General features: G+C 39.2%; 1 protein-coding gene, 1 long non-coding RNA gene and 1 pseudogene across 2 annotated transcripts in view; 1 reads left to right on the forward strand and 2 right to left on the reverse strand.

The window, feature by feature from the left end:
• Window positions 1-27,478, reverse strand: part of LOC144616677 (uncharacterized) — a 301,629-nt gene that overhangs the window by 209,328 nt on the left and 64,823 nt on the right. The window lies entirely within an intron of this gene.
• Window positions 1,513-27,478, forward strand: part of LOC132669387 (T cell receptor alpha chain MC.7.G5-like) — a 178,391-nt gene continuing 152,425 nt past the window's right edge. Inside the window, exons 1-2 of the mRNA XM_078447723.1 lie at window positions 1,513-1,696; window positions 14,461-14,764. Of these exons, the coding sequence (XP_078303849.1) occupies window positions 1,513-1,696; window positions 14,461-14,764 (488 nt within the window). The remainder of the gene's footprint in view (window positions 1,697-14,460; window positions 14,765-27,478) is intronic.
• Window positions 26,042-26,529, reverse strand: LOC132669392 (large ribosomal subunit protein uL15 pseudogene; annotated as a pseudogene).

Here is a 27,478-nt window from a genome sequence, read left to right on the forward strand (position 1 = left end):
AAAGTGAGATACTAAAAGCATTCCCTTAAAAACTTGAAAAAGAGAAAGATTTCCAATATTATTCTTTCTATTCTACATTTCACTAAATGTCTTAATGACTGCAGTAAAATAAGAAGAACATTAGAACTGGAAGGAGAAAATACATCTATCATTAATCACAGATAGTTGATTCCATCGCTGGGGAAGAAAGTGTATAAATGAGCCTAGAATATCTTCTCCTCCCAGAAAACTAGGAAACCATCACAGGTTACAGAGGCCATGTCACAAAGGCTCAGGAGCCACCCTGAAAAGATTTCTGCTGGTAAAGAGGGGACAATTCCCACATCAATAAGACCATGAATCCGATCAACTAAAACACATCAAGTATGTTTAAATCCATGAGTTCCTAAAACAATCCTCCTTATTTACTTTTAGGGGTTTATCCTGGTTGCCTGAGATTTGCTTGGGACTATTTTGGTGTTTGTCCTGAGAAACGCCTCCATCTCAGGCAAGCAGGGATGGTTTGGTCACCCTAGAGGCGAATCAGCTCATTATCCTACAAACTGACAAATGAATGGAAAGAATCCTACACTTAACCTCAAAGGTAATCAAGTAATTGACAAGGAAAAATTATCTTAACAGAAATGCTTCAGTTAAAAAATGAAGTAGAAATGATATAATTAGAATATCATTTTGCAAACCAACTCCTATTCAAACAATAGATCTAGTTGTTGCTTATTAACAGTTACTAACAACACACAGAGACACACACACACCAAAAGCCAACCTGACGTTACATGCCTCCTGTGTAAAGGACACAACCTATGATGTCTGGGATTTGCTTTAATCTAACCAGAACTGAAAGAGGTATAGATGTGTAGGGTGACGTGGGTGTAGACGAACAAGATTACCCATGACTTGATAATTGTGGAACCTGGAAATGAGTACGTGCTCTTTCATTGTACTATTCTCTCTTTGGTACATGTTTGAATTTTCCATAATTAAAAACTTTAAAATAACATACTTAACATACAAATAAATTGTCAGAAATGCAAAGACTTATACTTACAATTCCGACCAAATCTTATTTAAAACAGTCAAAGAGGAATCAAAACAATATCAAACAATGATGTTTAAACAAATTAAGGTCTGCTTACACAACAGAGTAGTATGAAGCTGTGAAAATCACATTTCACATACATTTGAATGACATGGTGGCATATTTATATAAATAGTGTTCAACACAAAGAAGATTTTTAATTGGATCCCAATTTCATTAGGGTATGCATACCTAATACTGAAAGAAATACATTAAAAATACTGAAAGAAATACAACAAAAAGTTATCTCTGGGTAATGAGTTTATGGTTCGTTTTATTGCCTATTTTCTCCCTTTTGGTTATGTCCACACTGGACAAGTTTTCCTTCATCATAAACCATACACAACATGTTACCGATCAATTAGACAAAAGAGGCCTGGAGGAAGAGGGCAGGAGGCAGGCACACACAGCAGGAAGTGTGACTAAGCTGACGTATGCAGAAACCCCACTGCCAGCTCTATAGAAGCAAGGCCACAGAGCCACCCAGCTCCAGTGACACTGCAAACGGCCTGGCAGGTGGCAGGCAGAACAAGAACCATTTAACCAGTGGGAAGGGCCCCAGGATGCAGTCCAGACTGCCCATTCTTTTGTGCACAGTGTTGGCCTTCATCCTCTTTGGTAAGGAGCCCACCACCCCAGCAGCCAGAGCCTGAGGGAGGGAGTTTGGGAAAGAAGCTAGAAGAGAACTTGACTGTGCCTTTCTCCACGTTGTTTTCTGGGTGAAAACCTGGCTATTTGTGACAGCTTTCTTGGGAGCAATGTCAGAAGCTAAGTTATTTTTTTCTTCTTTTCTACAGGTTCCAGCAATACGCAGAGCATCACTCAATCTCCAAGTTCAGTGCAGGAAAAAGAGGGAGAATCTGTGACCTTGGACTGCCATTTCACACTCAACTTTGATTACTACGTGATGAGCTGGTATCAACAGCTTTCCAATGGAAAAATGACTGAAATCATTTATCTTGTATCTACTAGCACAAACACTAGGAAAGGACGATATTCTGTGTCACATTGGGCAAGAGACAAAACCCTAAGGCTCACCATCACAGGCTTGATGCCTACAGACTCAGGCATCTATTTCTGTGCTGTTAGAGAAGCTCCACGGTGAGAGGAGTGACAGGGAGAGCCTTACAAAAACCCCCTGGGCTCAACACTTGCTCCAGGACCTCAGGAGGAAACAACCACAGGACCAAAAAAAAAGGTATACAGAAGGCATGGTAGGCGACACTGGTGGGTCTAGAGAGGAAGCTGATGAATGTTCTAGCAACATTCTTCCCACATCTGGTATCAAAGGAAGAGTTGTGGTTACAAGATCCCAGCCTCAAGAGCATTTTCACCTCGAATCTGGTGCCTAAGGATGATCACATAGCCAATCAAGATATGCATCTGTCTCTTCTGCCTACCCAATATCCATCCCTCCTTTTCTGGTTGACAAGACCCTGATTTTCCCTGGATAAACAAATCACACCTCCTTTTACTCCATATTTGGTTTTAGATGAGGCTGACGCCAGCCTTGGACTCCCTGACCAATTAACATAGTCCATCTCTCTGGCCACAGTGATTGGTTTAAGGATGGGCACCTGAGCCAAGCCCACATCCCAAAACTTAATATGAAACTCTTATGAATACGGCTGGGGATGGAAGAGGCTAGGATATAACCATTCAGCTGCCAGCAGCCCTCTTCCCACCACAATGGAAGAACATGATTCTGAAAAGAGAGAGGGAAACTGAGCTCCCTTAACATTGTTTGAAGCCCTAGACCCTGCAGTGATTAGAAATGTACTTGGGATTTTTCTGTTGTAGATCCCAGCTGTCTTAGCTTGTGTTCCTCTAGAAGAAGACAAGGATTCAAGCGCAAGTGATTTAGTTGGGAGGTGATCCCAGGATCCATGGCAGAGGCAGTGGGAAGAGAGAAACAAAGGGAAGTCAGCCAGTGAAAAGCATATGTTTTAATGCAATCCCTATCAAAATACCACCAGCATTTTTCACAGAGCTAGAACAAACAATCCTAAAATTTGTATGGACCACAAAAGACCCTAAATAGCCAAAACAATCCTGAAAAAGAAAAGTAAATCTGGAGGCATCACTATCCTGACTTCAAGCTATAGTCATCAGGACCGTATGGTACTGGCACAAAAACTGACACGTAAATCAATGGAACGAATAGAAAAGCTAGAAATGGACTCACAACTATATGGTCAATTAATCCTTGAGAAAGCAGGAAAGAATAACCAGTGGAAAAAGACAGTCTCTTCAACAAATGGTGTTGGGAAAACTGGATAGCAACATGCAGAACAATGTAACTGGACCACTTTCTGGACCATACACAAAGATAACTTCAAAATTGATGAAAGACCTAAATGTAAGATAGGAAGCTATCAAAATCTTAGAAAAGAACACAGGCAGAAACCTCTCTGACACAGGCCACAGCAACTTCTTACTAGACACATTACCAGATCAAGGGAGACAAAAGCAATCATGAACTATTGGAACTTCATCAAGATAAAAAGCTTCTGCACAGTGAAGGAAACAATCAACAAAACCTACAGAATGAAAGAAGATATTTGGAAACAACATATCTGAATAAGGGTTAGAATCCAAAATCTATAAAGAACTTAACCAAACTCAACACCCAAAAAAGAAATAATACAGTTAAAAAGTGGGCAGAAGACACGAAAGGATACTTTTTCAAAAAAGACATTCAGATGGCTAAGTCACATGAAAAGATGCTCCACATCACTCATCATCAGGGAAATACAATTCAAAACCACAATGAGACACCACCTCACACCTGTCTGATGCCTGAAATTGACAACACAATAAACAACAGATTTTGGCAAGGATGTGGAGAAGGGGAACCCTCTAGCACTGTTGTTGGGTATAGAAACACGTGCAGCACTCTAGAGAACAGTATGGAGGTTTTTCAAAGTTAAAAATAGAACTACACTATGATCCAGCAATTGCAATACTAGGTATTTACCCAAAGAGTACAAAAATACAGATTTGAAGGGGTCCATGTACCCTGATGTTTATAGCAGCATTATCAACAGTAGCCAAATTATGGAGAGAGCCCAAATGTCCACCGAATGATGAATGGGCAAGGAAGACGTTCTATACATATACAATGGAATATTATTCATCCATCAAAAAATGAAATCTTTCCATTTGCAACAATGTGGACAGAGCTAGAATGTATTATGCTAAGCGAACTCAGTCAGAGGAAGACAAATACCATATGACCTCACTCATATGTGGAATTTAAGAAAGTAAACAGATGAACATATGGGAAGGGGGTAAAGAAAAAAAGGAGAGAGGAACACAAACTGTAATGGACTCTTAATGATAGGGAGCATACTGAGGGTTGATGGAGGCAGGGGGGTGGGAGATGGGCTAGATGGGTGATGGGCATTAATGAGAACACTTGTTTGGATAAGCACTGGGTGTTGTATGGAAGTGATGAATCACTGAATTCTACTCCAGAAACCAATATTGCACTGTAACTCACTAACTAAAATTTAAATTTAAAAAAAAATTAGAAAAATCAATCCATCATTCAGGGCCTGTGTATTCTCAAGCCAACCGTCACTGTGAGCACCAAGACTTTCATCATACCAGGGAATTTTTGACAACCCATGGGAGACACTTGCCTCAACTTATCCTGCTTGAGGGCCAGAGAAGCTAGGAGATTGATACTCCTAATCCTGCATGTCACTGGTGGAGGACAGGGCCCAGGGATATGAGTGATGATTCCCCAGTACTTATGTCTGCCAAGCAGCTGTGCAGTAAGAAAAAGCCCAAGTTCTGGCAGGAGGAAGGGGACAGCGTGCACTGAAGTCTTAAGCACAAACGGATACAGGGAAGACACCAAAAATGCAACACAATTAATTTCCTTTTTTTTAATAAATTATTTTGATTCAGGTTTTCTATCATTTGCAATCAAAAGAGACCTAACTAGAAACACTAATATAGACAACATTGGGTGAAACAAATTAACCAAACAAAATAGTTCAATACTACTTTTTAAAACTCCTGGCTTGCTGCAGGGGAGACAGGTTACAACTCCTCAGACTGTTCAGATTAGATCAGTTGTTCAGCCCTTTCCTCCCACATCATCCAGGGTGGTAAGGGGGAGGGACAAATTTAACACTGTACCTGTTATTACACTGAACATTTAACTGTTCTCTCCCCTTTCAGACTCTTCTGCTCAGGGTCACCTTGCTTACCGCTGCCAGATTAATCTCCCTACTGTGTCCCTCCAAAGAATCTCGTTTGCTTAAGACTTCTGGATTCCTTGTGAGACTGTGCTTTTCCCAAATCCAAAGTCCTGCTCCTGCCAGCTGCTTCTCTGGAAATATGTTTCCTCCCCATTTCTACCTTTTGAACTCACAGTTTCTCAAAATCTAGGTCACATCTTTGATGTTTCTGAGGATAACCCAGAAGCAATGAGCATGCCTAGAACTCATATCTTTGTTTCTAATACCATTTTTCAATACTAGTAACCAGGGTTCCTTGGAAAAATGGCTGACTCTAGGGCTGGGGCACTGAATATGCAAGATAAGTCCAAAGCATCTTAAAGTGTTCAAAAAACAACCAGTGCCACCAATGATGGGGCTATGTTAAGGGGACATAGGAGTCCCCTATGTCCCTAAGGGGACACAGGAGAAAGCTCCCTGCAGCCAAAGCTGGAACAATTTGAGCAACAAAATAAAGTCATGTTGAGTAATAGCCCAAGGTATAAAATAAGTACCCAAGAGTCACTGATATAAATGTATTATTGAATAAATAAGTGAGGCAGAACAGACAAACTTCCCATGCTTTAGAATTCTAAATAATTTATTTAGATACTCCACATTTCCCACTCCTCAAGTCTGGCTGCACATAGTGAGTTCCTTCCAAAAGGGACAGTATGGAAAGGGTGACAAAAGAGCAACAGTGGATTGGGGTGCCTGGGTGGTTCAGTTGGTTAAGCATCTGACTCTTCATTTTGGCTCAGGTCACGATCTCACAGCTTGTGAGATTGAGTCCTGCATCGGACTCTGACAGTGCAGAGCTTGCTTGAGATTGTCTCTCTCCCTACCTCTCAGCCCCTCTCTCCCTGCTCTCTTGCTCTTTCTCTCTCTCTCTCTCAAAATAAATTAATAATCTTTAAAAAAGAAAAAGCAACAGTGGAGAAACCTGATAAACACCAGCTTAGTTCGAGGATCATGGTCAACATCACCAGAGATAAGTCATGTTGGTAGCATGTCCCCTTGATATGATGTGAAGAGAAATAGCACTTTACCTCTGTGGTCTTCCTCCCCAAAACCCATAACCCCAAGTAATCATGAGGAAATCATCAGAAATATCCCAATTGAGGGACATTCTGCAAAATATCTAACTAATAATCCTAAAATTGTCAAGGTCACCAAAAATAAGAAAAATCTGAGGATGCGTCTGGGTGGCTAGTCAGTTGAGTGTCCAACTCTTGATTTCAGCTTGGGTCATTATCCCAGGGTTGTGAAATTGAGCCCTGTGTTGGCTTCCACACAGAGCATGTAGCCTGATAGGATTCTGTCTGTCTGTCTGTCTGTCTCTCTCTCTCTCTCTGTCTCTGTCCCTCTGCCCTTTTCCCTTGCTCATGCTCTCTCTCTCTCTAAAATCAAATAAAACTTAAATTTAAAAAAACATTAAAAATTTTTTTTTAAATCTGGGTGATTATCATAGCCAAGAGGAGCCTAAGGAGACATGAAAGCTAAATGTAATGTGGTCTCCTGGTGGGATTCTGCAGTAGATCAAGGACTTCAGGTAAAATCAAAGTAAATCTACTGAAGTATGAACTTTAGTCAATAATAATATATCAGTATTATTCCTGGTAATGGAATCCAGGGCAACGGTTCAGCTAACCACTTATTAAATTTGTTTCGAGAATGCGTTTTACCTTCTAATTTATTTATTCAAAAAATATTTATACCACATCTATCATTTGTTCCTTTTGAACAGTTAAAAGCTGCCTCATACATTTGTATCACTGTTCACAGTTTACAAGGTCCTTTCTGACACTCCAATGTATCCTCAAAAACAATTATTTTCCTAGAGGCTGCCCAGAGTTCCTAGCGGTGTCTTGCACTTTCTTTGGGCTTTTCAACATAGCTGCTTACATCATCAAGCCAACAAGGAGAATCTCTCATTCTACTCTTCTAAGACACAACCTTTCCTAATGTAACAGTAACAGAGGAATAGCCCATCACCTTTGCATATTGTGTTGGTTAGAAGCAAATCACAGTTCCCTCCTACACTCAAGAGAAGGGATTATCCAAAGGCATGGACACCAGGAGGAAAGGATTTATCTCTCTACCTTAGTCCACCATCTGACCCCCCAAAATTCATATCCCTCCTACTTGCAAAATACATTCACACACACTCCTAAAGACCCCAACAGTCTCATCCTGTACAGCATCAGCTCACTTACAAAAATCACATCATCTAAATGAGGTCCAAGTTCAAATGCAGCTCCTGGATGTCATCTGTTAGGTACAGCTCCTAGGACAAAATTTCTCTCCATTTTTCAAGCTGTGAAACAAGCCATCTGCCCCAACACATCCAGATCACTATGTTAGATCACACATGACCAGGAAGGCACAGGTTAATAGCTATAGACATTTGGGTCCAAAACGGGGGGGGGGGGGGGGGGGGGGGATGAAAGGTAGAAAAGACTCACTGAAATCCAGCTGGGCAAACTTTAGGAGTTCCTTAATTAGATTTAAGGCCTGGAAATAATTCTCAACTGTGACTCCTTGGCTTTTACTTCTGCTCTCAGAGTCATCTCTCTTCTTTCAAAAAACAGCAACACATATTTGCAGTTGAGTAGTATTATAAACCTGCTTCCTGCCAGTAGAGTTTTGGGGGTCTGACCTCCTCCTTTTATTCTGTATTCTGTCCCTTTCAATCCAAGCTGGTAGTGTTTCTGCTGAAATCATTTTCTCAAACACCTCCTGGGTCTCTGATGGATTTCAATGAATGTTACTCCTTAAAACAAAGGCACATCCACAAATTCTTTCCAAACAACCTGTACCTGTGACCCTTACTCAGAATTCTGAGGGACCATTCTCTTAAGCTTCCTAGAAGCCCTACTGTTTGGTTGGAAGTCATATCCAAATCTCTTGAAAGAGCTCCTTGTGTAACTGAATACTCCCACTCCTCAATCTTTCTGAGGTTTTGATGAAAGGTTAAATAGTCACACTGTCACTTTTTTTCTTTGTGCCACGCTATCTTAAGTTTAGCATCTTTTTCCATTTGAAGAGCTTGAGAACTTTCAGATTCATCCAGTCCTGGCTCCTTTTTTTTTTTTTAACGATACTTTCCTCTATTTATCTCTCTTCTCTTCATTTCATTAAAAGCAGCAAGAAGAAACCCAGTAGAACCTTCATATTTTGCTTTGAAATCTCCCTACTTCTACAACCAAGTTCAGCTTTCCACATAACTACAGGAGGCAATTTCAAATTTTTTCTGCAACTACTTGACATGGATTCCCCTCCTCCAGTTCCCAATAACATATTCCTTACTTCCTTTTGAAACTTCACTAGCAGTATCCTTAAAGACAGATTCTTATAACCCTTAATATAGGGCAGATAGAGCTGGATCTAGAAACACATTGCCGGATTTCCCTCCCTGATGCACACCAGGACGCCAGGACCATGCAGAAACTCACTTCATAACTTAAAGTCTGGCCTTCAGGCCCAGACCTGAAAGGTATTTGAAGGACTGTGTCTCTCCTCCCTCCATGTATTCCCAATCGTTCTACATCCACCATGTTTCTACATCCAAAATAGAAACTCCCAGAAACAACTTAGGGAAAATCAGTAGGACTACTGGCAGTGCTTTGTTTGCTTCTTTTAGGTAGAGACAGTGGGGAAATTTTTCTATGGATATGACTACAAATGGAAAGAATTCCCAGGTAGTACAGCCTGAGAATTTTTGATTTTTTGTATCCCATGAGTTCAGAGTATGAGACAGCCAGGTAATAAGGATAGAGAAGAAGGTACTAAATTAGGGTAGTTGTACTTTGTGTATTTGTTTGTTTGCCAAAACTCAAATGCTTTCATGGCTTTTTCAGATATTTAAAATAAGGAAGTTTGTCTAGGGACACTCAAAAGGCCCTTTAATTCTAATTTTTGTGATTCTATGATTTGAAAAGATAAAAGTTAAATTAGTGCTTGTGTGAAGTATAACTCTCATAATGCGAGTCTTGGCACTGAGGCCAAGCCCTTGATGAAGTTCAGTTGAGAGTCAGTGATGTTGGTACCTATTAATATTCCAGCCACCCAGAACCCAGGGAAAGCTGAGTGAAAAGTAAGGTCTAAGAATTAGGAGACCAATTGGGTAATAAGCAGTCAACTTATATATATGAAAATGAGCACCTTTGCGGGCACATCACAAATATACACCAAAAATCTGTCACATTCAAACTCCAAGTCCCAGGGGGAGATTTGCTAAAATGGGTTACCTTCCAGACTTGTAAACCTACAGGTAAAATATCTCCTTTTTCCATCCCCTGACATTTTTTATTTACCCTGCTACTTACTATGAGTAATTCTGCTTCTGAGTATGTTTAGGTTTATTTCAGAGCAGTTGCTTTCATTTTATTTTTAGTTTTTCACTCAAGTGTACATGTTAATAAAGTGATACTAGAATGTGTCCCACATCCCCAGCGGTCTAGGTGTTCAGGACCAAGCACTTTTTGTTACAACTTCTCAATCCATTCTAATGTACCCCCAGCCCTGAGAACCACTGGCCTAGAATACTTTAAGGAGGCTGCTCCTCTGTCTGGCCTCCAGGGGGCAATCGTGCCACTAACACAACTCTCAGAACAATGAGAAGATGCTGACACTCTCTGGGGGTGGGTGAGAGGCCTGAACTTAGGACAAAAAAAAAAAGGATAAGCTGAAAATTAGAGGCCTGAATAATATCAGGTCATTGAATGCAGAATCTCTTTAAAATTCTCCTAAACTTAAGGAAGCTCTGTGAGCAACTCTTTCCTTCATCCGCAAGCAGTTTTCCCAACACCTGTCTTAGACCCAGTCTTCAGGCTTGTATACTTCTCCATTGGGAGAGGCTCCACGTTTCATTAATAGTTCTTTGGATAAAATTCACTCATAATGGTGGTTATAAAGATTCATCCTTTCCTTTCTTTCCCATCCTTTCTTCCTCCTGCAAGAACAACTTGGTCAGAAGAAGTTGTTCCTTGTCTTGAGCAGGTCACCCTAACCTCTACATGTACCCATTGGTACTCATGTCATGTTTGACTCCTCTGGAATGACAATTTCAGCATCCAGCATCTCAGGGTTTTCTGAAATAGTTCTCAGAAACAACCTGGATAAAGGTCACAGAGGTTTGTGATTTCTTTGTAAAGATTTATCAGGGTGACGGTGAGTTGAGGGTTGGGATGGCCCAGGCACATGGTTAGTTCAAGGAGCTCAGGAACTGTCAAAATAAACATTCAGCTGCCTACCTATCTGGGTAAGAATCAGCAGTGGAGTCTGGGACAATGATCTTTTATGAACAACCTTGTTCAAGCTCCTTATAAAATAAAATATTATTATTATAATTTCTAAAGAAATTAGAGAAAAATTGTGCCAACTTCAAAAAACACAAAAAATAATTTCCAAATTAAAAAATAACAAATACAAAGATGAAAAGAATCCAACCTCATTGATAAACAAAGGCACAATAAAACAACAAGGAAATAATATTTTTTCTCTACAAATTGACAAGTTTTTTAAAGCATTAGATGATGATGTCATAAAACTAAACTCTTAGAAAACACTATAGAAAGGTCAATTTGTACATTCATGGTAAGGGTAATTTGTTAATAGATATAAAATTATTTCATTCCATAAATCTACACCCAGAAATTTACCCCTAAGAAATAATCAGAAAAATAGACCACAAAAAAGCAAATCAGATAAGTATTAAAGAATCAATATCATACAGATCATGTTCTTTTACTCCAATGAATAAAGTTAGATACTATTAGTAAAAATACAACTATAAATAAAAAGAAATAGACTCATAAATAATTATGAACCAGTGGTACCTGAATGGCTCAGTCAGCTAAGGGTCTGACTCTTGATTTCAGCTCAGGTCATGATCTCAGGTCATGATTTCAGGTCAGGTTCATAAGTTCAAGCCCCAGGTCAAGCTCTGGGCTGACAGAGCCCACTCGGGATTCTCTCTCTCCCTCTCTCTATGCCCCTCCCCAACTCTCTTTCTCTAAATAAATAACCTTTAAAAAAATAAAATAATTTATGAGCCAGAAAAGAAATTATAATGGAATTGTTAAAATATTTACAATGGAACAATCATGAAAGGTCTACATTTTAAAACTTGAGCAATGTAGCTAAGCAGCACACAGAGAGTTTTTATACCCTTAAAATATATCAAAACAAAAAGACTGAGCATAACGAACTAAACATTCAATCAGAAAGTTTTAAAAGAGAGTAAGAGTAAACAACAAAAGAGAACAAAAATAGTAATAATCAGTGCTACAATTAAGATAATAAAGAGAAAGAACCAAAGGAAAGAATCCATTTAAGTTGGTTCTTTGAAAAGAATTAGAAAATGGACAATTCTGTGATAAGATTTATCAGGAAATTAAGAATATATAAAAACATGGTGTAAAGGAAGATTGTAACTACAGACACAATGAAAATTTAAATGATTTTAAGAACGTGCAAGGAATAAATCCATACAAATTAATTTGAAAACTTGAACAAAATGTAAAACTTTCTAAAAATTATTGTCTAGCAAAACTGACAAGAAAATTGGAAAAGTTGAATTATAATGCACATTAAATAAATTTAAAACTCTATGCAAAAATATGGTTTCACAGGCAAGTTACATCAAACCCAAGACCAATAATTTCCATTCCTGACTACTGAGAAAAATAAAAACAGGAAGACTACTACTCAACACATTTTATGAGACCAGGAGAACCACAATGATGAAAATAAACAAAGATAGATGACAAAGGACAATTATAGACCAATATCACCTATTAAAAGCAATGATTGCTCCTAAACATAATATTAAACAAGCATTGGATAATACTAATACACCATGATCGATTAGGATTCATCTCAGGAATATGAGGAAGGTTTAATAATAGTACAACATATCACACATAAATGATATTAACTATAAAATTATGTCACTAAATGCAGAAAAGTGATTTGGTCAAGTCTAACATTTATTTCTTTTTTTTTTAATTTTTTTTAACGTTTATTCATTTTTGAGACAGAGAGAGACAGAGCATGATTGGGGGAAGGTCAGAGAGAGAGGGAGACACAGAATCTGAAACAGGTTCCAGGCTCTGAGCTGTCAGCACAGAGCCCGATGCGGGGCTTGAACTCATGGACCGCGAGATCATGACCTGAGCCGAAGTCAGATGCCCAACCGACTGAGCCACCCAGGCGCCCCACTAACATTTATTTCTAATTGAAGTCTCTTCACAAATTCAGAAGAAAAGGGAACTTCTTTAATCTGATGAAAGGAATCTTTGAATTTGTTTTCAAAGTGAGATATTAAAAACATTCCCTTAAAATTTTGAAACAGTCAAAGATTTCCTATATTATTCTTTCTATTCTATATTTCAATAAATGTCTTAATGACTGCAGTAAAATTACTAAAACATTAGAACTGGAAAAAGAAAATACATCTATCATTAATCACAGATAGTTGATTCCATGGCTGGGGAAGAAAGTGTATAAATGAGCCTAGAATATCTTCTCCCAGAAAACTAGAAGCTATCACAGATTACAGAGGCCATGTCACAAAGGTTCAGGAGCCAGACTGAAAAGATTTCTGCTAGTAAAGAGGGGGAAATTCCCACATCAATAAGACCATGAATCCAATCAACTAAAACACATCAAGTATGTTTAAATCCATGAGTTCCTAAAACAATCCTCCTTATTTACTTTTAGGGGTTTATTCTGGTTGCCTGAGATTTGCTTGGGACTATTTTGGTGTTTGTCCTGAGAAACACCTCCATCTCAGGCAAGCAGGGATGGTTTGGTCACCCTAGAGGCGAATCAGCTCATTATCCTACAAACTGACAAATGAATGGAAAGAATCCTACACTTAACCTCAAAGGTAATCAAATAATTGACAAGGAAAAATTATCTTAACAGAAATGCTTCAGTTAAAAAATGAAGTAGAAATGATATAATAAGAATATCATTTTGCAAACCAACTCCTATTCAAACAATAGATCAACACACAGAGACACACACACACCAAAAGCCAACCTGACGTTACATGCCTCCTGTGTAAAGGACACAACCCTATGATGTCTGGGATTTGCTTTAATCTAACCAGAACTGAAAGAGGTATAGATGTGTAGGGTGATGCGGGTGTAGACGAACAAGATTGGCCATGACTTGATAATTGTGGAACCTGGAAATGAGTACGTGCTCTTTCATTGTACTATTCTCTCTTTGGTACATGTTTGAATTTTCCACAATTAAACACTTTAAACCAACATAATTAACATGCAAACAAATTATCAGAAATGCAAAGACATATTTACAATGCCCGCTGAATCCTATTTAAAACTGTCAAAAAAGGAAACAAAACAATGTCAAACGATAATATGTAAACAAATTAAGTGACACACAGCAGAGTACCTTGAAGCTGTAAAAATCACATTTCACGTACGGTTGAACATAGTGGCACATTCATATACATAATGTTCAACACAAAAAATACTTTTAATTTGATCCCAATTCCATTAAAATGTGCACATTTGCATTTAAAAATACTGAAAAAAAATGCAACAAAATGTTAACAGCATTACCGCTGGGTAATGAGATTATTACCAACCTCCTGGTTGGATTTTATGTCTACTTCTCCCCCTTGGTTATGTCCACATTGGGCAAGTTTTCTTTCATGATAACCATACATGACATGTTATCTATCAGTTAGACAACAGAGGCCTGGAGGAAGAGGCAGGAGGCAGGCACACACAGCAGGAAGTGTGACTAAGCTGACGTATGCAGAAACCCCACTGCCAGCTCTATAGAAGCAAGGCCACAGAGCCACCCAGTTCCAATGACACTGCAAAGGGCCTGGCAGGTGGAGACCAAACAAGAGCCATTTCACTAACAGGAAGACCCCCCAGGATGCAGTCCAGACTCCCCACTCTATTGTGCACAGTGGTGGCCTTCATCAGCTTTGGTAAGGAGCCCACCACCCCTGCAGCCAGGGCCCAAGGGAGGAGGCCTGGGAAAGAAGTTAGAAGAGAACTTAGCTGTGCCTTTCTCCATTTTGTTTTCTGGGTGAAAACCTGGCTATTTGATAGCTTTCTTGAAAGCTATGTCAGCAGCTAAGTTATTTTTCCTTCTTTTCTACAGGTTCCAGCAATACACAGAGCGTCACTCAATCTCCAAGTTCAGTGCATAAACAAGAGGGAGAATCTGCGAATTTGTTCTGCCGTTTCACACTCAGCTATACTTACTATGTGATGAGCTGGTTTCAACAGCCTTCCAATGGAAAGATGACTGAAATCATTTATCTTTATTCTGATAGCACAAACACTAAGAAAGGACGATATTCTGTGTCATATCAGGCAAGAGACAAAGCTCTAAGGCTCACCATCACAGGCTTGATGCCTACAGACTCAGGCGTCTATTTCTGTGCTGTTGGAGAAGCTGCACGGTGAGAGGAATGACAGGGAGAGCCATACAAAAACCCCCTGGGCTCAGCATGAAACAGCCACCTGCTCCAGGAGCTTAGGAGAAAACAACCACAGAACAGGAAAAGGTAAACAGAAGGTAGGGTGGGTGGCACTGGTGGGTCTAGAGAGGAAGCTGATGAATGTTCTAGCAATAATCTTCCCACATCTGGTATCAGATGAAGAGTTGTGGTTACAAGATCCCAGTCTCAAGAGTATTTGCATCGCAAAATCCCATAACCAATCAGGATATGCATCTATCTCTTCTGCTGCCCAACATCCATCCCTCTGTTTCTGGTGACCACACCTGGATTTTCCCTGGATAACCAAGCCACGCATCCTCCTACCCCATGTTTGGGTTTAGATGAGGCCGACGCCAGCCTTGGACTCCCTGGCCAATTAACATACTTCTCTCTCTGACCATAGTTAATTGTTTCAAGGATGGGTACCTGTCCCAAGTCTACATCCCAAAACTTACTATGAAACTCTTGGGAATACTGCTGGGAATATAAGAGGCTAGGATACAACCATTCAGCTGCCAGCAGCCCTCTTCCCACCACAAAGGAAGAGTATGATCCTGAAAGAGAGAGAGTGAAACTGAGCTCCCTTAACATTGTTTGAGGTCCGGACCCTTAGTGATCAGAAATGTACTTGGATTTTTCAGTTGTATACCCACACTGTCTTCACTTCTGTTCCTCCAGAAGAAGATAAGGATTCAAGTGCAAGTGATTTAGTTGGGAGGTGATCCCAAGATGCAGGGCAGTGGCAGTGGGAAGAGTGAAAGGAAAGGATGTCAGCCAGCGAAATTCATGTGTTTTAATGCAATCCCTATCACATACCACTAGCATTTTTCACAGAGCTAGAATAAACAATCCTAAAATTTGTATGAAACTCCAAAAGACCCTAAATAGCCAATGCGATCTTAAAAAGAAATGCAAAGCTGGAGGCATCACTAATCTGGACTTCAAGCTATAACACAAAGCTGTAATCATCAGGACAGTATGGTAATGGCACAAAAACAGACACCAAAATCAATGGAACAGAATAGAGAATCCAGAAGTGGAGCCATAAGTATATGTTCAAGTACCTTTGAAAGCAGGAAAGAGTAACCAATGGAAAAAAGACTGTCTCTTCAACAAATGGTGTTGGGAAAACTGGACAGCAACATGCAGAAGAATGAAACTGGACCACTATTTGGACTACACACAAAAATAAATTCAAAATGGGTGAAAGACCTAATTGTGAGACAGGAAACCATCAAAATTCTAGAAAAGAACACAGGCAGAAACCTCTTTGGCCGTGGCTACAGCAACTTCTTACTAGACACATTGCTTGAGGCAAGGGACCCAAGAGCAAACATGAACTATTGGGACCTCATCAAGATAAAAACCTTCCGCACAGTGAAGGAAACAATCAACAAAACTTACAGAATGGAAGAAGATATTTGCAAACAACATATCTGAATAAGGGTTAGAATCCAAAATCTCTAAAGAACCTAATCAAACTCAACACCCCCAAAAACAAATAATCCAGTTAAGAAATGAGCAGAAGACATGAATAGGCACTTTTCCAAAGAAGACATCCAGAGACTAATAGACACATAAAAAGATGCTCCACATCACTCATCATCAGGGAAATACAAATCAAAATCACAATGAGATACCACCTCACACCTGTCTGAATGGCTAAAATTAACAACATAAGAAACAACAGGTATTGGCGAGGGTGTGGAGAAAGGGGAGCCCTCTTGCACTATTGGTGGGACTGCAAACCGGTGCAGCCATTCTGGAGAACTGCATGGAGGTTCCTTAAAAAGTTAAAAATAGAACTACCCTATGGTCCAGCAATTGCACTAGTGTTTACCCAAAGGACACAAAAATTCAGATTTGAGAGGTACATGAACCCCAATATTTATAGCAGCATTTCCAACAATAGCCAAACTATGAATAAAGCCCATATGTCCATCAACTAATGAATGGATAAAGAAGAGGTGATATATATATACAATGGAATATTATTCAGGCATCAAAAAAAGGAATAAGGAAATAAGGAAACAGTTTGGGTTTCTCTCTCTCTCCCTCTGCCCCTCTCCCCAGCTCAGGCTGTCTCCCTCCCTCCTTCCCTCCCCCCCCTTCTCTAATATAAAATAAAATTTAAATTAAAAAGAAAGTTTAAGAAAAATAAGAAAAACCTGAGAATTAGTCATAGCCAAGAGGAGCCTAAGGAGACATGAAAACTAAATGTAATGTGGTCTCTTAGCGGGATTCTGTAGTAGATAAAGGACATTAGGTAAAATCAAAGTAAATCTAGTAAAGTATGAACTTCGGTTAATAATGTATCAGTATTGTTTTATTAATTGTGGCAAATGTACCATTGTAAGATGTTAATAGTAAGGGAAACTGGGTGTGCAGTGTATGGAATCTATGTGTACTATTTTCATGACTTTTCTATAAATCTATAACTGTTCTAAAATTAAACTTATTATAAAAACTTACGGGGCGCCTGGGTGGCTCAGTCGGTTAAGCAGCCGACTTCGGCTCAGGTCATGATCTCACGGTCCGTGGGTTCGAGCCCCGCGTCGGGCTCTGTGCTGACAGCTCAGACTCTGGAGCCTGTTTCAGATTCTGTGTCTCCCTCTCTCTGACCCTCCCCCGTTCATGCTCTGTCTCTCTCTGTCTCAAAAATAAATAAACGTTAAAAAAAAAAAATTAAAAAAAAAAAACTTACAAAACTATAGGTTTTATATGACCTGCACTTTGTGGAGGGAGAATTACAATTTTATGTATAGTCATATCATTATTTATACATCAAAAGGAGTCTTGAACTGTGCTGTGCAAACATAGCCAGAGGGTACAGTGGTTATGGGACACGTGGATTGTGACTAATCCAAATTAAGATGTGCTGTGAGTGTCAAATATACACCAGCTTTCAAAGACTTCCATGAAGAAAAAAATATAAACATTCGCATTAATATTTATTTATTAACTAATGTTGAAATGATATTTGGGGTTTATCAGGTTAAATAACATATTTTTAAAATTAATTTTGTATATTTATTTATAGTTTCTTTCAATGTGACTCCTAAAAAATTTAAATTATTTATGTGGTTCAGATTGTATTTCTATTGATAGCAGTGGTCTAAAAGGATAGACATGAAATGTTAGCAATTGTTATTCCTGATAGTGGAATCCAGGGTAACTTTTTAGCTTAGTTTTTTTTTTCTTTTTTTTTTTTTTTTTTTGAGAGATCTTGAAGGAAGCAATTTATTACATAATAAAAGAGGGATACACAACCTTAGTACCATAAAATTAAGATGGAAGATAACAGTGTGGGCTTGCAGTAGGAGTCTGTGAACCATTTTCCAAAAAAGAATTGAACCAGGGGGCCTGGCTGGCTCAGTCGGTAGGGCATGCAACTCTTGATCTTGGGGTCATGAGTTAGGGCCCCACGTTGTGGGTAGAGATTACTTAAAATAAAAAGAATTGAACCTGAATTTTAAGGATCAGTGGGATTTTACAAAATGGACAGGAGGTAAGTCATTCCCTGTGAAAAGTGAAGGCTTAGCATCATGAAAGTGCTTCTCTCTTGGGTAAGAAAGAGAGGCTAGTGAACTGAAATGAGTTCTAAAAAAACTCATGAGCTCCAAAGAAATGAGTTAGTGTTTGTTGGATGCATGGATGGATGGATGATTAGATAATAGGTGATAGATAGATAGATAGATAGATAGATAGATAGATAGATAGATAGATAATATAGGTGGGTGGGTAGGTAGATAAATGAATAAAGAATAGACAGATAAATCCGCAAGTTTTGAGGCTGGGCTCAAATTTTACCGAGAATGTCTCCCAACACAGAAGCATGATGATAAGTTGTATTCTTTTTGCAGAGCAACCTGGCTATTTTTGTCCAGCTGAAAGAAAGGAATTGTGGGTATCCAAAATCGCATTGAATTAAGACATTTGAATGTGGTCAGAACTACAGGGATATGCCTAGGCTTAGGATGTAATCAGGGTAGTGTGGCCTTTTAACATTATGTGTGGGTGTGTTTTCTCACAAACACATGTGCAGAGACACACATAAAACTTTGGGTTTTTCTTTTCCTTTTTACTGTGTTATGTCAAGCTTTTGTTTTGAGTGAATTGTCACTTGCCAGTGTCCCATGTGTGGGAGCCCAAAACCCCATGTAGATGAGATACTTGGATCCATAATAATAATGGTAGCAAGTATTTACATAACTTGGATAAAGGATCCAATTCAGCTGGTTGGGGAAGAGAATATTTTTAAGGATATTCTTTTATTTTTTTTTTTTTTAAGTAGGCTCCACGCCCAACCTGGGGCTTGAACTCACAACCCTGAGATCAAGAGTCACATGCTTTCCCGAATGAGCCCACCAGGTGCCCCTGGGGAAAAGAATATTCTTTTTTTGTTTGTTTTTTTGTTTGTTTGTTTTTTGTTTTTTGTTTGTTTTTGTTTTTTTGGTTTTTTTTTTTAAATCTAATCTAGTAGATATTTTTTTGAAATTTCTGGGTATTTTTTTTTATTTTATTTTTTTAAATTTACATCCAAATTAGTTACCATATAGTGCAACAATGATTTCAGGAGTAGATTCCTTAATGCCCCTTACCCATTTAGCCCATCCCCCCTCCCACAACCCCTCCAGTAACTCTCTGTTCTCCATATTTAAGAGTCTCTTATGTTTTGTCCCCCTCCCTGTTTTTATATTATTTGTGCTTCGCTTCCCTTATGTTCACCTGTTTTGTCTCTTAAAGTCCTCATATGAGCGAAGTCATATGATATTTGTCTTTCCCTGACTAATTTCACTTAGCATAATACCCTCCCATTGCATCCATATAGTTGCAAATGGCAAGATTTCATTCATTTGATTGCTGAGTAATACTCCATTGTATACATATACCACATCTTCTTTAGCCGTTCCTCCATCAATGGACATATGGGCTCTTTCCATACTTTGGCTATTGTTGATAGTGCTGCTATAAACACGGGGGTGCATGTGTCCCTTTGAAACAGCACCCCTGTATCCTGTGGATAAATGCCTAGTAGTGCAATTGCTGGGTCATAGGGCAGTTCTATTTTTAGTTTTTTGAGGAACTTCCCCACTGTTTTCCAGAGTGGCTGCACCAGCTTGCATTCCCACCAGCAGTGCAAGAGAGATCTTCTGTCTCCACATCCTCACCAACATCTGTTGTTGTCTGAGTTGTTAATGTTAGCCATTCAGACAGGTGCAAGGTGGTTATCTCATTGTGGTTTTGAGTTGTATTTCCCTGATGATGAATGCTGTTGAGCATTTTTTCATGTGTCAGTTGGCCATCTGGATGTCTTCTTTGGAGAAGCGTCTATTCGTGTCTTTTGCCCATTTCTTCACTGGATTATTTTTTTTCAGGTGTTGAGTTTGATAAGTTCTTTATAGATTTTGGATACTAACCCTTTATCTGATATGTCGTTTGCAAATATCTTCTCCCATTCTGTCAGTTGCTTTTTAGCTTTGCTGATTGTTTCCTTCACTGTGCAGAAGCTTTTTATTTGATGAGGTCCCAGTGGTTCATTTTTGCTTTTGTTTCCTTTACCTCCAGAGACGTGTTGAGTAAGAAGTTGCTGCGGCCAAGATCAAAGAGGTTTTTGCCTGCTTTCTCCTCAAGGATTTTGATGGCTTCCTGTCTTACATTGAGGCCTTTCATCCATTTTGAGTTTATTTTTGTGTCTGGTGTAAGAAAATGGTCCAGGTTCATTCTTCTGCATGTCGCTGTCCAGTTTTCCCAGCACCAGTTGCTGAAGAGACTGTATATATTCCACTGAATATTCTTTCCTACTTTGTCAAAGATTAGTTGGCCATATGTTTGTGGGTCCATTTCTTGGTTCTCTATTCTGTTCCATTGATCTGAGTGTCTGTTTTTGTGCCATAGCTTTCCTTTTTCTAATTTTTCTTCAATAAATGTGTGTTCCTTGTACAATAAAAAAAAGTAATAAAAATATAGACACAAAGAACTACTGCTATGAAATGTCATACTAACAGATGGAACATCAAGCAAAAATGTTAAGCCATAGAGTCCTTCATTAATTAATTATTCATCCACTCATTTGAATATACATATATTAAGTATCCCATGTGCAAGGCACAAGGACAGTTCCTGGGACTACAAATACACAAAAAATTATTTCCTACAAGGTCACAGTCCACATGGCCAAATAGTCTTGTAAATAAAATTTTAAAACACTGTAAGGTCAGTGATACTATGGGATTCCTGTTGTCAATTCTCCTCTATTTCCTGCTTTTAATGCTGCTTTTTTCCTGACTCCCACCTTAGTCTAATTCTTGTCCACACCTAGATTGCAGCTAATATATATATGCTAATGACTATGCCTCTAACCTTGATTTTGCACCAGACCTATGTATACAGCCCACAGCCTTTGGGTCAGGTGACCCTTGAGCAATATAAAATGTATAAACCTAAAACCCATAACCTTTCACCTCCCCTACTTCAAGATCTTCTGCCTCCACATTTCTTGTTTTAATTGGTGATACTGTCTTACCTTACAGCTCTGTGTAAAAGGCATATTTAGGTATTTTACTTCACTTCTCACAGCTTTTTAGACTAAGCCTGGCACAAGCCCACATAAGATTCTCATTTAGCTGCCTCATCTCCTGACACATCTGTCACCAACGTAGACCTGGAATTACCAAAATACTGAATTCAGGAAATATCATGAGTTAATACATCTCTTGTCTCCATCCTTCCCTCTACCCTACTCTTTGTTTGGAGTTTCCAACCTCATCACTACCTCCTCCTCATTGTCCTCTGACTTCTTCTCTCTGAAGCCTTCCTTGATCTTCTAGGCAAGTTTAAAGTCTCTCTCATCTGGCTCCCTTTGAAATTTGTACTTATCTATGAGAACAGCACTTATCTCCTTATATATTTTTATATTTATTGCCTTCTTCCTCTAGGATACTCAATTTCTTGACACCAGAGATTGTGTCTCTTTCACATCGATATTCCCAATATTACACAGATCATAACAAATAGAAGACTCTCAAGTTTATTGAATATTTCCCATCGTCCTTCACCTTTCTTACTCTACTGGGGTCACTCTTACCCTTGAGTGCCCCAAGCAGGCTTCCACATCTGGGTTTTTCTTACTAGACTATTCTTGCTTCAAATAGTCTCCTTAATCCCATCATTCAGATCCCTGCTCAAATGCCACCCCATTAGAGACATCTTTACTCCAATATAGATAGTACCTACCTAACACATTCTCTCTTCCCCTTTACCCTGTCTCACATTTTTCATTGCAATCATCACTAGCAAATATATTATATGTTGTTGGAATATATTTTTACATGTATCTCCACCACAAGATAAGCATCAAAGCTTGGGACTTTGAATTATTCAACAAATGAGCAAAGATCTGGTGCATCTATAAAAATATAAATGATGGTATTTATCACCTACATATGACACTGTCTCTCTTCCATTTCCCGTTCATTTGCTTTATTCTCATCAAGCCATATATCTAGGACAAAAGAAAGATTAAGACACAAATTTCCAAGAATTGTCAAGTATAATAAGACTGAGTAAGCAATAATATTATAAGATGAAAATGGGCAATGGTTCAGCTAACTTTTTTTTTTAATTGTTTTTAACGTTTATTTATTTTTGAGAGACAGATCATGAGCTGGAGAGAGGCAGAGAGAGAGGGAGACACAGAATCTGAAGCAGGCTCCAGGCTTCAAGCTGTCAGCACAGAGCCAGATGCGGGGCTCGAACCCACAAACCGTGAGATTGTGACCTGAGCTGAAGTAGGCTGCTTAGCCACCCAGGCGACGACTGAGCCACCCAGGCGACACTGAACTCCTACTTTTATTCTGTTCACTGTCACTTTCAATCCAATCTGGTAGTGTTTCTGCTGAAATAATTGTCTCAAACACTTCCTGAGTCCACCATGGATTTCAATGAAGTTTACTCCTTTAGAAAAAAGCCACACCTACAGATCCTTTCCAGATAACCTGTACCTGTGGCCCCTGCTCAGATAGCTGAGGAACATTTCTCTTAAGCTTCCTAGAAGTACTATCATGTGGTTGGAAGTCACATCCAAACCGCTTGAAAGAGCTCCTTGTGCGACTGAATACTCCCATCCCTCAATCCTTCTGAAGTTTTGATCAAAGATTATATAGTCACACTGTCACATTTTTTCTTTGTGCCACACTATCTTAATTTTTGCATCTTTTTCTGTTAGAATAAATTGAGAATTTACAGATTCATCCAGTCCTGGTTCCTTTTTGTTTCACAATTCTTTCCTCCATTTATCTCTCTTCTCTTCATTTCATTAAAAGCAGCAAGAAGAAACCAGGTGAAACCTTCTTACGTTGCTTTGAAATCTCCCCAGCTCTACAACAGAGTTCAGCTTTCTGCATAACTATAGGAGGTAATTTCAAAATTTTTCTGCAACTCTTGAACTGGATTCCCCCCCTCCAGTTCCCAATAACATAGTCTTTACTTCCTTCTAAGACTTCATTAGCAGTATCCTTAAAGTCCAGATTTCTGTTAGCCCTTAATATAGGGCAGATAGAGCTGGATCTAGAAACACATTGCCAGATTTCCCTCCCTGATGCACACCAGGAAGTTAGGACCATGCAGAAAGTCACTTCATAACTTGAAGTCTGTCCCTCAGGCACAGGCCTGAGAGGTATTTCAAGGTGTTTCTCTCCTCCCTCCATCTATCCACAACCTTCTACATCCATGAAGTTTCTACATCCAGAAACAGAAACTCCCAGAAACAACTTAGAGAATGAGGACAGAGAAGAAGGTACGAAAGTAGGGTAGCTATAATTTATGTTTATTTGTTTGCCAAATATAAAATGCTCTTATGTCTTTTTTTCAGATCTTTAAAATAAGGAAGTTTGCCTGGGGAACCTCAAAAGGCCCTTTAATTCTAATTTTTGTGATTTTATGATTTGAAAAGATAAAATTTAAATTAGTGCTGGTGTTTAAGTAGAACTATCAAAAATGCTAGTCTTGGCACTGAAACCAAGCCCTTGATCCAGTTTCAGTTGAGAGCTCAGTGATGTTGGCCCCTACTAATATTCCAGCCACCCAGAACCCAGGGAAAGCTGAGTGAAAAGTAAGGTCTAAGAATTAGGAGGCCAACTTGGGTAATCAGCAGTCAACTTATATATGAAAATGAGCACCTTCGTGGGCACATCACAAATACACACCAAAAATCTGTCACACTCAAACTCCAAGTCCCAGGGGGAGATTTGCTAAAACGGATTAACCTCCCAGACTGGTAAACATACAGGTAAACATACAGGTAAAATATCTCCTTTTTCCATCCCCCTGACATCTTTTATTTACCCTACTGCTTTCTATGAGTGATTCTGCTTCTGGGTATGTTTAGATTTATTTCAGAGCAGTTGCTTTCATTTCCATCTTAATGTTTCACTCAAAGTTAAACCTTAATGTGGTGATACTGGAATGTGTCCCCACATCTCCAGTGGTCTAGGTGCTCAGGACTGAGCCTCTTTGTTACAACTCCTCAATTTCTTCTAATGTGCAGCCAGCCTGGAGATCCAAGACCTAGAATACTTTAAGGCGGCTGCTCCTCTGTCTGGCCTCCAGGGGGCAATCGTGCCACTAACACAACTCTCAGAACAATGAGAAGATGCTGACACTCTCTGGGGGTGGGTGAGAGGCCTGAACTCAGGACAAAAAAGGAATAAGGATGAAAATTAGAAGCCTGAATAATATTGAGGTAATTGAGGCCAAATCTCTTTAAAATTCTCCGAAACCTTAGGAAACTGTGAGCAACTCTTTCCTTCTCCTGCAAGCACAATTTTCCCAAAGCCTGTCTTCTACCCAATCCCAGGCTTGTAAACCTCTCCATTGGGAGAAGCTCCCCATTTCATTATCATGCCTTTGGGCAAGATGCACTTTATAACAATGGTTATAAAGATTCATCCTTTATAACAAACCCCTGTCAGAAGAATAACTTGGTCAGGAGAACTTATTACTTATCTTGAGCAGGTCACCCTAAGCTTTACGTGTACCCGTTGGTACTCATGTCATCTTTGACTCTTCTGGAATGACAATTTCAGCAGCCAGGATCTCAGAGTTTTCTGAAATAGTTCTCAGAAACAACCTGGATAAAGGCCACGGATCTTCCGTGGTTTGTATGTTAAGATACATCAGGGTAATGGCGAGTTGTGGGGTTGGGAGGGCCCAGGTACATGATTAGTTCAAGGAGCTCAGGAACTGTCAAAATAAACATCTAGCTGCCTAGCTATCTGGCTAAGAATCCTAATGGACTCTGGGATAATGATCATTTATGAACAAAGTTATTTAATATCCTTAAAAAATAAAACATTTTTACAAAGAAACTCAAGAAAAATTATACCAATTTTTAAAAATGCAATGGATATGAACAAATAATTTCCAAATTAAAAAAAACAAAAAAACAAGCACAGGGGCGCCTGGGTGGCTCAGTCAGTTGAACGTCTAACCTCAGTTCCGGTCATGATATGGGTTCAAGCCCCATGTCAGGTTCTGTGCTGACAGCTTGCTCAGAGCCTGGAGACTGCTTCAGATTCTCTGTCTCCTTCTCCCTCTACCCCTCCCCAGCTCACACTCTGTCTCACTCTATCTCTCAAAAATAAATAAATGTAAAAAATTAAACAATTTAAAAAAAACAAGCACAAATACGAAAAGAGTCCAATGTCATGGTGAACAAATGCATTATAAAACAATAAGCAAATATTTTTTTCTCTACAAATTGTTAAGTACTTTGTTTTAAATCATTAGATGCTGATGTCATGAAACGAAACTCTTAGAAAATGCTATAAAAATGTCAATTTGTACAGTCATTGGAAGGGTAATTTATTAATATGTATAAAATTATTTCACCCAACAATTCTATATTAGGAAATTTTTTTTTATATTCTCCCATTCATTGTATTTTCAGAGTATACAATGCAAAACAGGCCTTTCAACTCTAAGATACACAAATATGCTATCGAAAAATATTCTCACTTTATAAATGTTCAAGGTAGGGCCAAGTCCTTTAAGTACTGGTGCTCTCTCTTGCACATTTTCTGAGGGGAGTTGGCAAAAGGAGCTCAGGCCCTCATACCCTTACTCCTGGATCTGTTAGGTGACTTTCCAATGTACAGATAGAGAGGTAGGGGTGCTAAAGAACTTACACCCAGACCAGAAAAGAAAAGCAGTTGTTAGTATTTAATGAACCTCTCTCCATGTGGCTTCAGGCTACTAAGACACAGTCTCCCTCACACCCTTAATCTTTTCCTCAGCTCTTTTACTGAAGAGTTTGGCCTTCACAATGACAGGCTGTTTGGGGAGCTTTCCCTTTCCCAATACTTTGTAGTAGCCCGATTGCACCACATCAATGATAGGAGCAGCTCCAGTCTTGTTTTTGGCAGCATTTACCCATGTCTCCTTACTGACCAAGGTCCACAGTTTATCAAGGCTAACAGTTGGGCAGAAGCTCTGGTTCCTTTTTAAGTGGTAATGCCTCATACCAACTTTTCCAAAGTAACCTGGGTGATATTTGTCAAAGTTGATCCTGTGGTGATGCATACCACCAGCATTACCCCGGCCTCCTGGGTGCTTCCGGTGCTTGCCGATGCAGCCGTGGCCATGGCTCACGTGGCCCCGAAGTTTCCGGGTCTTCCTCAGTCTGGATGGCATGTCAGTGGCCCAGAAGAAAGCTCTATATTAGGAAATTTATCCTTAATAAATAATCAGAAAAAGGGATGCATGGGTGGCTCATTTGGTTAATCACTAGACTTCAGCTCAGGTCATGATCTCACCGTTCGTGGGTTCAAGCCCCATGTTGAGCTCTATGCTCAGAGCCTGGAGTTGTTTCACATTTTCTGTCTCTCTCTCTCTCTCTCTCCACCCCTCCCCAATTCATGCTGTCTGTCTCTCTCTCAAAATAAATAAACATTAAAAATAGAAAGAAAGAAAGAAAGAAAGAAAGAAAGAAAGAAAGAAAGAAAGAAAGAGTCAGAAATAGAGGTGCCTGGATGGCTCAGTCAGTTCAGTGTCAGACTTAGGTTCAGGTCATGATCTCATGGTGTGTAGGTTCGAGCCCCACATCGGACTCTATGCTGACAGCTCAGGGCCTGGTGCCTGCTTTGGATCTGTCTCCTTCTCTCTCTGCCTCTTCCCCACTTTCACTCTGTCTCTGTCTCTCAAAAATAAATAAATGTTAAAAATAATGTTTAAAATAAGAAATAATCAGTAATATTTACCACAAAAAAGCAAATCTCAATAAGTATTCAAGAACCAATATCATATAGTGATATCATGTGTTTTTATTACAATTAATAAAGTTAGATACTATTCATAAAAAAGCCAACTTTAAATAAAAAGAAATGCACTCATAAATAATTTATGAACAAGGGGCACCTGAGCGGGTCAGTCAGCGAAATGTCTGACTCTGGATTTCATCAGGTCATAATCTCAGGTCACAATTTTGGCTCAGGTTCATGAGTTCAAGCCCTGCATCAGGTTCTGCACTGACAGCAAGGACTCTTCTTGGGATTCTCTCTCTCCCTCTCTCTCTACGTCTCCCCTGCTTTCTCTCTCTCACTCAAAATAAATTCATAAACTTAAAAAAATAAAATTATTTATGAACCAGAAAAGAAATTATAACAGAATTGTTAAAAT

The sequence above is a fragment of the Panthera onca genome, chromosome B3 (assembly GCF_046562875.1).
Source record: "Panthera onca isolate mPanOnc1 chromosome B3, mPanOnc1 haplotype 2, whole genome shotgun sequence".
NCBI lineage: Eukaryota > Metazoa > Chordata > Mammalia > Carnivora > Felidae > Panthera > Panthera onca.